A 13,126-nucleotide genomic window follows, 5' to 3' on the forward strand; every position below is an offset into this window, starting at 1 on the left:
TATAGAACCCACCAAATATAGAAACCACCCAATATAGAACCTGCCAAAAATAGAACATGCCCAATATAGAAACCACCAAATATAGAACATACCCAATATAGAATCCACCCAATATAGAACATGCTCAATATACAACCCGCCCACTTTAGGACACACCCAATATATAAACCACCCAATATAGAACATGTCCAATATGGAACCCGCCCAATATAGAACACACCCAATATAGAAACCGCCCAATATAGAAACTGCCCAATGTAGAATCTTCCCAATATAGAACCCTCTCAATATAGAACCTGCCCAATAAAGACCCCACCCAATGTAGAACCCCCCCCCCCCTCCAATAAAGAAACCACCCAATATAGAACCCTCCCAATATAGAACCTGCCCAATATAGAACATTCCCAATATAGGAACCACCCAATGTAGAACATGCCCAATATGGAACATTCCCAATATAGAAACTACCAATATAGAACATGCCCAATATGGAATATAGAATTATTACAGTGAAAAACATGCTATTGAAGGAATGTTCTGAGGGGTGGCGAGCATTTGTGGGTGTGTTATACAGAATATTAAACAGAGAGGAATGGCATAGTGAAGAATATACCATAAAGAGGTGTATATCATAGACTAAGGAACAGAAGACGATACCAAGATTGATGTGTCATAAAGGTGAGTGTGCATGGGAATTCTGTGTACGGAAAAGCGTGTGTCATAGAGATTCTGCGTATGGAGAGTGTGTGATCTGGAGAGAACTTTACAATCAGAAATGAGGGAGATAGCAGAGAAAAAGGGGGAAAAACAGTAGCTCCAGCATGAAGGAGAGGAGAGTGAGAAGCTGCCATTCTCTGTTCTTCTCTCTTTCACATTATAGCTGCTAGATCTTCCTTTCCCTGGAGGTCAAAATGCTCCTGTCAATAATTTTAGTGAAAAGTTCAGCGTAAATACAAAATTATATTTCCTGTTTTGTACTCAGCCCAACCTTCTCAGTAAAATTATTGACAGTGGGAGTTTCTCGGTCCCTTTCCTCTCCTATATATTGCAGATTTTTTTATTCTACTCAAAGAATTTAAACATTTTAATAAGCCAAATGTTAATTACAAAGGGATAAATATTTAACAGCTGCAGTTGGGGGATTCCATTTTGGGGAGAGACAATTGAAATTGTTTGTTTTCCATATAATGTAGTAATAATAGTGATCATAAAAGGATTTGAAGGGACAGACTTTGTTCTCATGTCATCATGCACAGAAAATACAATTGCCTGCAGTAATGTTGTATGTTTGTGGTGATACAACAAACAGAAGGCAAGAATCACAATGAGAGCATTAGCTAGCTGTTGTTCCTGGAAGCTTCATTATAAATACATCAATCCTGCTGCACAGTTCCCTTGCAATTTTGCTTGGAGCACTTATTACTCCTCACCACATTCATGCCCTATAGAATTTGCACAAACACCACAGTACCTGAATGTATTCCATTACAGACATCTGAACTTGGGATGAATGTCTTCAGCTCACACAATGATTTGCTGTGAGGTTTTCCAACTTTATAGTGCTATCAGGCTCATGAATGCAAAGCAGCCTTGAGCTTTATATAGAATTCCTATTAAACAGAACTCCTCTCCTCCAAAAGGTTGTGGTCAATTGAAATTTTCAAGACTGAGATCGACAGATTTTCATTAGGTAAGGGTATCAAGGGATGTGGATCAAAGGTGGGTAAATGGTGTTGAGGTACAGATCAGCCATGATCTAATTGAATGGCTGAACAGGCTTGAGGGGCTGAATGGCCTATTCCTGTTCCTATATTCCTAGGACTAATAAGAAGCTATTACAAATTTCATAAATAATGAGTCTGTAAGATTATTCTGGTAAATAAATCTCACATTCAGAGGAAATATGGATGATGGACGCTCAAAAAGAGTATAATGTAAAATGCTAACTTTGGTATCCCACTTAAGAAAATGCTGCGGTGCTTGGGCCATCTAGGACAAGCTGGCTGAGGAGCCTGAACATGCACACTTGAAGACATACCCTTTGATGGGTCACAGTGCAAATTGACATGGATTACCACCTTTTCTATTGCATTTTGGACCACTCTTCTATAGGACCTATATCCTTGGGTGCAAAAGATATCTGCACTTCCGAGATGGACAATTGGGTATGGTAGTGATTATGGTACTAACAACCTAGAAGTTATGAGTTCCAATCCCACCATGGTAAATTATGAAATTGACTTCAATAAAGCTGCTACCAGCAAACAAAGACCATGAAAGCTGTTGCTTTGCTATTAAAAACCCAACCTACTACCCTGCTCAGTGTGGCCTACGAGACTTGAGTCCTACACTGCTCTTGACTCTTATTGCCCTCTGAAATGGACTTATGACCCAATCCATTATAAAAACAATCACTAACTAGGAATGGACAATAAATGTGGTCTCACACTCTATCAATTAATCCTGTATTCTGAAATGAGTTCTATTTTCATAAAACATTTAATGAAATAAATTTTAAAATAACTTTGCAGATTCACCAGAATGATATTGGGGCTAAAAGGTTTAAATGATGAGGACAGGTTGCATAGACTAAGCTTGTATTCTCTTGAGTATAGATGATTAAGGGGTGAGCTTTTGGGGTGTTTAAGATGGTTAAAGGAGTTGATAGGGTAGATAGATAAAAACTATTTTCTCTGGTGGGGGAGTCCAGAACAAGGGGGTATATCCTTAAAATTAGAGCTCGGCAGTTCAGGGGTGATGTCAGGAAGCACTTCTTCACACAAAGGGTGGTGGAAATCTGGAACTCTCTCCCCCAAACAGCTGTTGAGGCTAGGTCAATTGATAATTTCAATACTGAGATTGATAGATTTTTGTTAGGCAAGAGTATGAAGTGTTACGGAACCAAGGAGGGTGGGTGGAGTTAAGATATAGATGAGCCATGATCTAATTGAATCGAGGGGCTGAATGGCCTACTCCTGTTCCTGTGTTCCAATCAAATTTAATAGGCTTCCCAAGTCCACTTAACAGGAATAAAAGGAAAGTTTTACTCTGTGAAATACCAATCAGCACATCAATAGATTTCTTTATTTGTAAATCTCTTTTTATTGAACATAAAAATACTTTACATAATTGATTCATCTGAGAGAAACGTCTTCAGACAAAGAAAACAATTAAGTGAAACATATATTCAACCTCTCCCAGCATGCAATGCAGGTGCCAGTGGAGATTCAAAATATTTGACACAAGAATAATCTTTACAATTGAATTATTGATCACTAAAGAAATGACTGTAGCTTGTTCATAAATTACAGGTAAACAATAGCCACTTTCTTAACTTATAATAAATGAATAATTGCTGTTGTTTTGCTCACATTCTGCAGTGCCTGCACATTGCATTAGAACTTGGACATGCTGTGCCAGGAAGGCAGGCTCCACCAGCAAATCCCAACACGCTGACTTCCTGATCTCAATCGGACCATCATAGAAAGGTGGATTTCAGGTGCCTCCACAATGGAATGGAGGTTAAATCAGAGGAAGTCCTCCTGACAACTCAGTGAGTAGCTGGTACATACAGATCAGGAAGGTCTCAGATACAATGCCTGGTCTGTGGTGAGTTAGCTGCTCTCAGGGATACTATGAATGGCCTCAATACCGCTGGGTTAGAGAGAGGATAATCTACCAGGATTCTGATTCCTGATGGCTGACAGCAACCCCTGCTGAATATGCACTGCATGTGTGAAGGTATGATGAGGACAGGATGGACTCAACTATGATGATCCCTGTGATAAAATAGTTTGCCAACCTACTTATTTGACTCAATGTTCACCCTCCACTTGGACGGACTACTAGGTGGTGACTGACGACTGTAGAACTGCATCCTAGCAAGCAGTCAACACCATTAGGAGTGTTTGGGAGAAAATTGGAGATTTTTTAAAATTCAGAGTACTATTCATCCTGGGGCAAGTCTGCTGCCTGTCCCATTGGTCATTTATAGAGTAACATTGGCAGAGGCTTGGTAGTTGGTCATCCTTCTGCCCTCTCAATCAGAATATGCTGCCTAGTCTGGAGAGGGCTAGAGAGAGAAGGAAGGAAAATAATGCAACTGGCTTCCACAAAAATAAATTATTTTAATTCAGAGTATTATGGGCCAGGAGGTGTTAAATATTTTCTAAATTTCCATATTTACTACATCTTCACATTGGTCCAGTGCCCATCTCTGGTATGGGCTGGATAGTATTTACATACTGATCTAGTGCCCATCTGTGGTATGGACTGGATAGTATTTGATTACTGGTCTTGTGCCAGTCTCTGGTATGAGCTGGATAGTATTTGATTACTGGTCTAGTGTCTGTTTCTGGTATGGGCTGGATAGTACTGACATAACAACAATGACTACATTTCAGAAGTAATTAGGAAAAAGGATAAATACTACAGATGCTGGAAATGTGAAACAAAAACAGAAAATGCTAAAAACACACAACAGGCCAGTCACCTGTGTGGAGAGAACACAAAGTTAATGTTTTGGGTACAGACCCCTCTTCAAAACCTGAAATGTTAACATTTATGTTCTCCCAAGAGATGCTGACTGACCTGGTGTGTGTTTCCAGCATTTTCTGTTTTTATTTCAAAGGTCATTCCTTGGTTGTGAAGCGCTTTGGGACATCCTGATAATGTGATAAGGCGCTTCTATAAATGCAAGTTCGTTACATACTGGTTCCAGGCTGGTCTCTGGTAAGTCCTGGATAGTATTTACAAACTGATGTAATGCCACTCTCTGATAAGGCATGGATAGTATTTAAGGTCCACTTTAATTCCAGTCTCTGGTAAGGCATGGATAGTATTTCATACCACTCTACTGCCAGTCTCTGGTAATGGCTGGCTAGTAGTTATATACTGGTCTAGTGCTAACTTCTGATACTTAAGGTCTGGACAGTAGTCAATCAAGGTGTTATAAAATTCTGTACTGCTAAGATAACAATGTTACAAAACTACTCCCTCTGATTTAGCTTTGTCTGTTACACTTGTGATCTGATAAGTGGCTGGATGTGAATGTTGGTTAATCTTAAGAATTGCAACATTTTATTTTCACCGTTTCCAAAAATCTAGATTCTTGAAATTCAAACATTATGGGGTCGATTTTGAGTTTTGGGCGACTGCTCTCGAAGTGAGGAAGCAGCACTGATTTTGAGCCTCATTTAAATTGGGCGGGTGAGCTGCGAGGGAGCCAAAGAGGCTTCCCATGCAGCTCGCGGATGAGGCCTACCAATATTGGGCCTCCCCGGCTGGCAAAAGGGTAAATGCATGGGGGAGGGGAGGCATGATCGAGGAGATGGAGTCTCGGGGCAGCAGCAGCCCATATTATTTATGTGGGGCCCAAAGGAGCAGTCCTGCCCCTCCTGGCCTAACAAATTAATGAGCCAGATTTTGCTGTAGCAGGGCATCTAACGGTATCTGCCGTTAGTTAGATTTGCCCCTACGTCTTTCAGCTCAAAAAAATTTTGCCCACTAAGTTGTTCAAAGTGCAAGCTGATAACAGTGCACAGAAGGAAACAGGGCATCTGGGACCTGAGTGAACAGGGCAACCAACAGGATATCTCCTCAATCAATGAGATTTAAGGATTGGGAAATGAACAGCGGAAGGATTGAGAAGGAAGGTAAATTAAAGGACATGAATTCAATGTCAAAGCAGGTACAGAAAGAGAAATAAAGAGAGGGAAAAAAGATTGGATTAAGAGAGAGAGAAAAAAAGAGACAGAGAGGAAAGATAAGAAAAAAAATTTAAATTAAAAATTTGATATTTTAAAAATCACTTAAAACAATTCACAACCTGAAGGAATCAGACTCCAGACTCATAATAGTTAATTTCCGGTACCAGAGAGCTGATTGACAGTCATTAACACTTATCACAAAGTAAAAAGGATACTTACGCTTGTAATTATTAACCCTAAATATCTGCAGTAGGTTCAGATCAAATCTACCGCGTAAATACAGCAACTTCACGACATTCAATGCATGTCAATGGTGAAATGGCAGCCAGCAAAATGCCATTTTTGCGAAGCTGACGGTGGAGAGGCACAACTCAGACAGCAACTTTTGGATATTCGCATTTAATCTCGCAGATTATTTCTTTACGCATAAATAATGGTGAGCGCCATTAGCCTCACCATTATTTTGACAGCAAAATCTGGCCCAATATCAAACTTACCTTGGCTGGGTCTCTTCTCCATTTTTGCCAATGGAAAATGATTGGAGCGTGCATATGGCTCACATTCTGCTCTGACCATTTCCAATCTAAACTAGCAATCATAGGACCCAGAGTTGCATATTCAAATGGGCCTATGTGTGAAACAGGCAGGTACTATGGGCGCCCAGCAGTAGGCCTCTTTCAAAATGGCGCTGGCTGCATTGTCATGGTTAACGGGGAGGTAAAGCTACCGACTCCGTTTTGAGGCCATTACCACCCCATTAATGTCAGGCGATACAAGTTAAAATGGACCCCTATTTGTACACAACTAGACATATGAATGACTTGGGTGCATTGTAAAATAGGGCCTCAAGGCTTCATTATGATGCCTTAATATTGCTGGTACATCCAGATAACTTTGCCTCAGTGTTCAACACTCCATTTAAAAGCATGACAGATCAGTTTCTGTGCCATAAACGAGACTGACTCTTAGTATTTTCAAAGTCTATAAATAAATGTGCAATACTTTAGAAAAAATCTTTTCTTTTAAATACTTTTTTCTGATATGCTCAATGAAGGTGTACTTAAAGTACAATTCAAAATGTCAAACGTTCTCTCCTCCTGGCTCAGAGCAGTGTTGTTTTGTGCGCTGACATCTGCTATTGTAGTTTCCTGCAGTATTGTGCATAAGATGGCTTTAGTCTGTGGAGGAGTCTCAGAATGAATCTTAGTGAGGTCAGTGTGATTCCCATGAGGGATGCTGAACGGGTGAGCTGCAGTCTCCCACACTTGCTGGTTCGTGAAGTCTGTGAAAGAATGAGTCATGGCACCAGCTCTGTGGCTGGCTTCTCTGTGCAACGTCTTGCTTTCGTCTTTTGCTCGTAGGGAGGCATAACTAGTGGCAATGCTGTTGGTATACGAGACTGGTGTCGTCTGTTGGCCACTGACCCACCCCACCCTGCGTGCCTGGCCATCCCTTGTGGCGCCCACCGTTCGCTTCAGTCGCTCGCACCCCATGGTGAGAAGCTTTTTCCTGCAGAGGATGTACACCCAGGGATCCAGGATTGGATTGAATGAGGCAAAGCGGATGGCAAGAAGGTCACCACGGTAATCCAGTTTCTCACCTGCCTGTATCTGTGCAGGGCCGTACAGCTGATTCACAAAAATGCGTATCTGAAAAGAAAAAAACACTTATGCATTAATTTAAAATAATTATTTCATCCCAGCATTCATTTGAGTATCGAACAGATCAGCTGAAGGGATTTCCCTTCCCCTTAACCTTGTTCCGTTCTTTTTTAACTGTTGTTCATCTGCAAAATCTTTCAGTTCTGATGAAAAGTCTTGGACCTGAAATGCTGACTGACTGACTTCTCCACAGATGCTGCTTAATCTGCTGGGTATCTCCAGCTTTTTTTGTTTTTGTTTTGAAGAGCTAAATTCTTTAATTTACATGTGATTCACTACTCTTTAATTTACATGTGATTCACTATTTTTTGTTACAGATAATAGGGTTAGGACTTTACAATAAAAACAGAAAATGCTAACAATACTGATAGTTCCACCAGCATCTGTAAAGAAAAAAGACAGGTTAATGTTTCAAATGTAGTCCCTGTTAGGGTAAATTTTGCATGCAGCTAGTGTATATCGGAAAATTGTGGCAGCACACACATCATTTTCCAATATGCACTGGCTATGTGCAATGTCCTGCTGGCAGCAAGAGGACTTGCAAAATGTACTCTTGTGTCCACCACCAAACATTAACATTTCTTTGCAAATGCTAATAGATTGCTGTGCATTTCCAACATTTTCTGTTTTATTTCAGATTTTCAGCATTTGCAGGTTCCTTGCTTTTATTTGGGATAGAGCTTTAGGCATTTCACACTTAGAGACAATAATCTGGATCAAAATGAATTGCCACTTGGAAAAACATGGGTTAATCAATGACAGCCAGCATGGATTTGGTAAAGGCAAATCGTATTTGACTAACTTGATTGAGTTCTTTAATGAAGCAATGGAGAGGGTTGATGAGGGTAGTGCAGTTGATGTTGTGCATATGAACTTTCAAAAGGCTTTTGATAAAGTACCACATAATAGACTTGTTAGCAAAATTGAAGACCATGGGATTAAAGGGACAGTGGCAGCGGGGACACTAAATTGGCGAAGGGGCAGAAAGCAGAGAGTAGTGGTGAATGGTTGTTTTTCAGACTTGAGGGAAGTATTCAGTGGTGTCCCCCAAGGATCGGTATTGGCAACATTGCTCTTTTTGATATATATTAATGACCTGGACTTGGGTATACAGGGCATAATTTCAAAGTTAGCAGATGACACAAAACTCGGAAATGTAGAAAACAGTGAGGAGGATAGTAGCAGACTTCAGGAGGACATAGACAGACTGGTGAAATGGGCAGACACATGGCAGATGAAATTTAATGCTGAGAAGTGTGAAGTGATACATTTTGGAAGGGAGAATGAGGAGAGGCAATATAAACTAAATGGTACAATTTTAAAGGGGGTGCAGGAACAGGGAGACCTGGGGGTCTATCATACACAAATCTTTGAAGGTGGCAGGACAAGTTGATAAGGCTGTTAAAAAAGCATACAGGATCCTTGGATTTATAAATATAGAGACATAGAGTACAAGCAAGGAAGTCATGCTAAACCTTTATAAATCACTGGTTAGACCTCAGCTGGAGTATTGTGTCCAATTCTGGGGACCACACTTTAGGAATGATGTCAAGGCCTTGGAGACAGTGCAGAGGAGATTTACTTGAATGGTACCAGGGATGAGGGACTTTAGTAATATGGAGAGACTAGAGGCACTGGGACTATTTTCTTAGAGCAGAGAAGGCTAAGGGGAGATTTAATAGAGGTGTTCAAAATCATGAGGGGTTTTGATAGAGTAAAAAGGAAGAAAATGTTTCCACTGGCAGGTGGGTTGGTGACCAGAGGACACAGATTTAAGGCAATTGGCAAAAGAGCCAGAGGTAAGATGAGGAGAATTTTTTTAATGCAGCGAGTTGTTACGATCTGGAATGCACTACCTGAAAAAATGGTGGAAGCAGATTCAATAGTAACTTTCAAAAGGGAATTGGATAAATACATAAAGGGGAGAAAATTGGAGCGTAATGGGGATAAAGCAGGGGGTGGGACTAATAAGGAAAGCTCTTTCAGAGAGCCAGCGCAGGCACAATGGGCCAATTGGCCTCCTTCTGTGCTGTAAGATTCTATGATTCTAATTATTTAGTCATGTAATAAAAATAAAGCAATATTTAAGAGATAACTTAATTGCATTCAAAATTTGGATCTCTATTGAGAACGTACATAGAATCACCACCAGAACAGACTGTGAACTTCTGAACAATCACAATCAGAACGGACTGTGAACTTCTACACAATCACAACCAGAACTGTGAACTTCTACACAATCACAACCAGAACTGACTGTGGACTTCTGAACAATCACAACCAGAACTGACTGTGGACTTTGAACAATCACAATCAGAACGGACTGTGAACTTCTACACAATCACAACCAGAACTGATTGTGAACTTGTATGCAATCACAACCAGAACTGACTGTGAATGTCTACACAATCACAACCAGAACTGACTGTGAACTTCTACACAATCACAACCAGAACTGATTGTGAGCTTCTGCACAATCACAATCGTAGAATCATAGAATCATGGAAGGAGGCCATTCGGCCCATCGTGTCCGTCCCGGCTCTATGCAAGAGCAATCCAGCTAGTCCCACTCCCCCGCCCTATCCCTGTAGCCCTGCAATTTTTTTTTCCTTTCAATTACTTATCCAGTTCCCTTTTGAAGGCTATGATTGAATCTGCCTCCACCATTCCCTCGGGCAGTGCATTCCAGATCCTAACCACTCGCTGTGTAAAAACGTTTTTCCTCGTGTCACCTTTGGTTCTTTTACCAATCACCTTAACTCTATGTCCTCTTGACCCTGGTTCTTGACCCTTCCACCAATGGGAACAGTTTATCTCTGTCTATTCTGTCTAGACCCTTCATGATTTTGAATACCTCTATCAAATCTCCTCGCAACCATCTCTATTCCAAGGAGAACAACATGAGCTTCTCCAGTCTATCCACGTAACTAAAGTCCCTCATCCCTGGAATCATTCTAGTAAATCTCTTCTGCACCTTCTCTAAGGAATTCGCATCTTTCCTAAAATGCCCAGAACTGGACACAATACTCCAGCTGTGGCCGAACCGGTGTTTTATAAAGGTTCATCATGACTTCCTTGCTTTTGTACTCTATGCCTCTATTTATAAAGCCCAGGATCCTGTATGCTTTTTTAACCGCTTTCTCAACCTGCCCTGCCACCTTCAACGATTTATGTAGATATACCCCCAGATCTCTCTGTTCCTGTACCCCTTTTAGAATTGTGCCCTTTAATTCATATTGCCTCTCCTCGTTCTTCCTACCGAAATGTATCAGAACTTACAGTGAACTTCTGCACAATCACAATCAGAACTGTCTGTGAACTTCTTCACAATCACAATCAGAACTGATTGTGAACTTGCACACAATCTCAGCCAGAGCTGATTGTGAACTTCTGCAAAATCACGATCAGAACTGACTGTGAACTTCTACACAATCGCAATCAGAACTGACTGTAAATCCCTATATAATCACTATCAGAACATCGCACCGTAAAGCCTATAGGCAGCTGAAAAGATTAAATTTTCTCAGGTTGTTTGTGTATAAGTCATACCTTCACCGTCTACTTATATGGCCTTTAACTATAACAACGCGACTTCAACAACATGGTTTTCACAGATATATTTACCAGAATATTAATCACAAAACGGGTGTGACGTCTACAGCAGATCTTACAGATTCCACGTAAGAAGTTTGGTTTCTAGATGCGTTATAATCTGACCGGTGATGTTTCTATTTAAACACAAATTAATTCATATTTCCCCTTTGAGAGCTGTAGCAACTTTTCAGTACCAAAGGCAAAGTCAAGCGCAATTGAACTATTTGTTGGTTAGAATATTACAAATTAAGACCTGTACCTACCATGGTAGTTGACCTTTCACTGATTACACTTCAAAACACATTCAAAATTGAGAATATGTTTTTTTTAATTAAGAAGGTTTTCATTTTAACTTAAATGTGAGACGCAAATAGTTAAAATATAAAACGGAGAATTTAAAATAAAAGTATATCTTGCATTACTGTTGGGCGTGGTGAATAGAAATCGATGCAGTTCTCAATGGGTCACCCTAAGTCTGGCTGGAATCAGCCCTAATGATCAGGAAGGTGCAAACATTTTCCATTAAACTACTTGTCATTTACATTCAGATTGGTGATCAGGCAGAAACTCTCCAAGTTCTCCATTTCCTTTAAAAAATGTTTTTACTTTCTGTCTCTCTTCTTGCTTACCACCAGAGGGATGGAGCAGACCAGGAAGACTATGGTCATGAAGACTAACAGCCAGAACATCTGCATCTCGGCGGCGGAGGCTGCGAGGTTGGGGAAGCGGCGGCCTCTGGAACTCCCTGTGGCGGCAGCGTCGCCCCTCCCTATGGACCTCTTCCTCATGCTGATGAGGGTGGCGCAGACGGACAGGTTGCACAAGACGGTCACCAGGATCAGGAAGGCGCTGAAGCCCCCGTACATGTAGGAGTAGGAGGCGGACACCGTGCTGTTGGCTCTCCAATCCAGAAAGCACCAGGTCCCGGGGAAATGCCTAACGTTAGTCCCCAACCCGAAAAAGGGCAAGATGCAGAAGACCAGGTTGATCAAATAGGCGCCCATCAGAGCCAGCCTGGCCAGAGCTTTGTCGATGTATTGGCTGTAGAAGAAAGCGTGGTTGATGGCCAGGTAGCGCTCGATGGACATGGTGCACAGGATGGTCATGCCCGCCGAACAGAAGAAGAGCATGGAGAAGGAGAAGAAGTGACAGAGCGGTTGTCCCCCGGGCCAGTGCTGGGTCAGGTAGGTGGCGATCACCACAGGGCTGGTGCAGCAGGTCCCCAGCAAGTCAGTCACCGCCAGCCCGCACACCAGAGTGTAGAAAGTGGTTTCTTTCTGTTCTTTCTTGGAGACGCACAGTACCACGATGGCAATGAGGTTGCCCACCACCCCGACGGCGAACATGCTGGCCGAGGTGACTACATGGCTGGACTTGATGTTTAAGGACACGGCCAAGCCGTTAGCTGAGGTGTCATTAACTTCCTCCCAGTTAGATTCGTTCAGAGACTCAGTCATCGTCACGGTCAGCATCCTTCGGGGCAGGGTTTTACTAACACGACCACATCAGGAATGTCGAAGAAAACCCCATACAGATAAACAGTCCTGTAGTTAGCGGTCACTAGTCTGAAAGCTGCATACAGTGAAGTGTAAACCTTTGGCTTCACTGGTCTTCCTTTCTCTCTCTCTGCTACCTCGTTTTGTTACTCTGCTCGCTGATCTGACTCTCTCACAACGCGCTCTCTTTTTTAAATCCAAAGCTGCCTCCTGTAGGTGACATAAGTGGAGTTCACAGACGTCACATATTCGTTTAAGTCGTGGATGTCACAGCAGCAAAATGACAGTACTAACTGGTGGGGTCTACTGGGACCCATCTCCACCTGGAAATATTGCTTCTCTGTGTTCCATTAGGGAATTCAGAACAAACTTCTGTACCCAGAGAGTGGTGAGAATGTGGAACTTGCTACCACAAGCAGTAGTTGAGGCGAATAGCATAGATGGATTTAAGGGGAAGCTAGATAAGCACGTGAGTGAGAAAGGAATAGAAGGATATGCCAATAAGGTTAGATGAAGAGGGGTGGGAGGAGGCTCCTGTGGAGGATAAATACCGGCATGGACATGTTGGACTGAATGCCCTGTTTCTGTGCTGTAAATTCTATGTAGTCCTATGATTTCATATCTATAAATAACATTACCTATATTATTTTATTATGCCATCTACTAC

General features: G+C 41.6%; 1 protein-coding gene across 1 annotated transcript; it reads right to left on the reverse strand.

The window, feature by feature from the left end:
• Window positions 1-4,107: 4,107 nt before the first annotated feature.
• ptger4c (prostaglandin E receptor 4 (subtype EP4) c) lies at window positions 4,108-12,895 on the reverse strand. Its single transcript, XM_067990040.1, has 2 exons — window positions 11,593-12,895; window positions 4,108-7,357 (listed from the first exon to the last, which is right to left on the reverse strand). Exons 1-2 carry the CDS (start codon window positions 12,433-12,435, stop codon window positions 6,731-6,733), a joined length of 1,470 nt encoding a protein of 489 aa, XP_067846141.1. The 5' UTR covers window positions 12,436-12,895; the 3' UTR covers window positions 4,108-6,730.
• Window positions 12,896-13,126: the final 231 nt, after the last annotated feature.

The sequence above is a fragment of the Heptranchias perlo genome, chromosome 9, assembly GCF_035084215.1.
Source record: "Heptranchias perlo isolate sHepPer1 chromosome 9, sHepPer1.hap1, whole genome shotgun sequence".
NCBI classification, from domain to species: Eukaryota; Metazoa; Chordata; class Chondrichthyes; order Hexanchiformes; family Hexanchidae; genus Heptranchias; species Heptranchias perlo.

Excerpts from the sequence above, each read along its gene's own strand:
- ptger4c (XM_067990040.1), bottom strand. The coding sequence starts at position 12,435 with ATGCTGACCGTGACGATGACTGAGTCTCTGAACGAATCTAACTGGGAG. Across the intron at positions 7,358-11,592 it reads TCTGCTCCATCCCTCTGGTG|ATACGCATTTTTGTGAATCA; the intron begins GTAAGCAAGAAG and ends TTTTCTTTTCAG.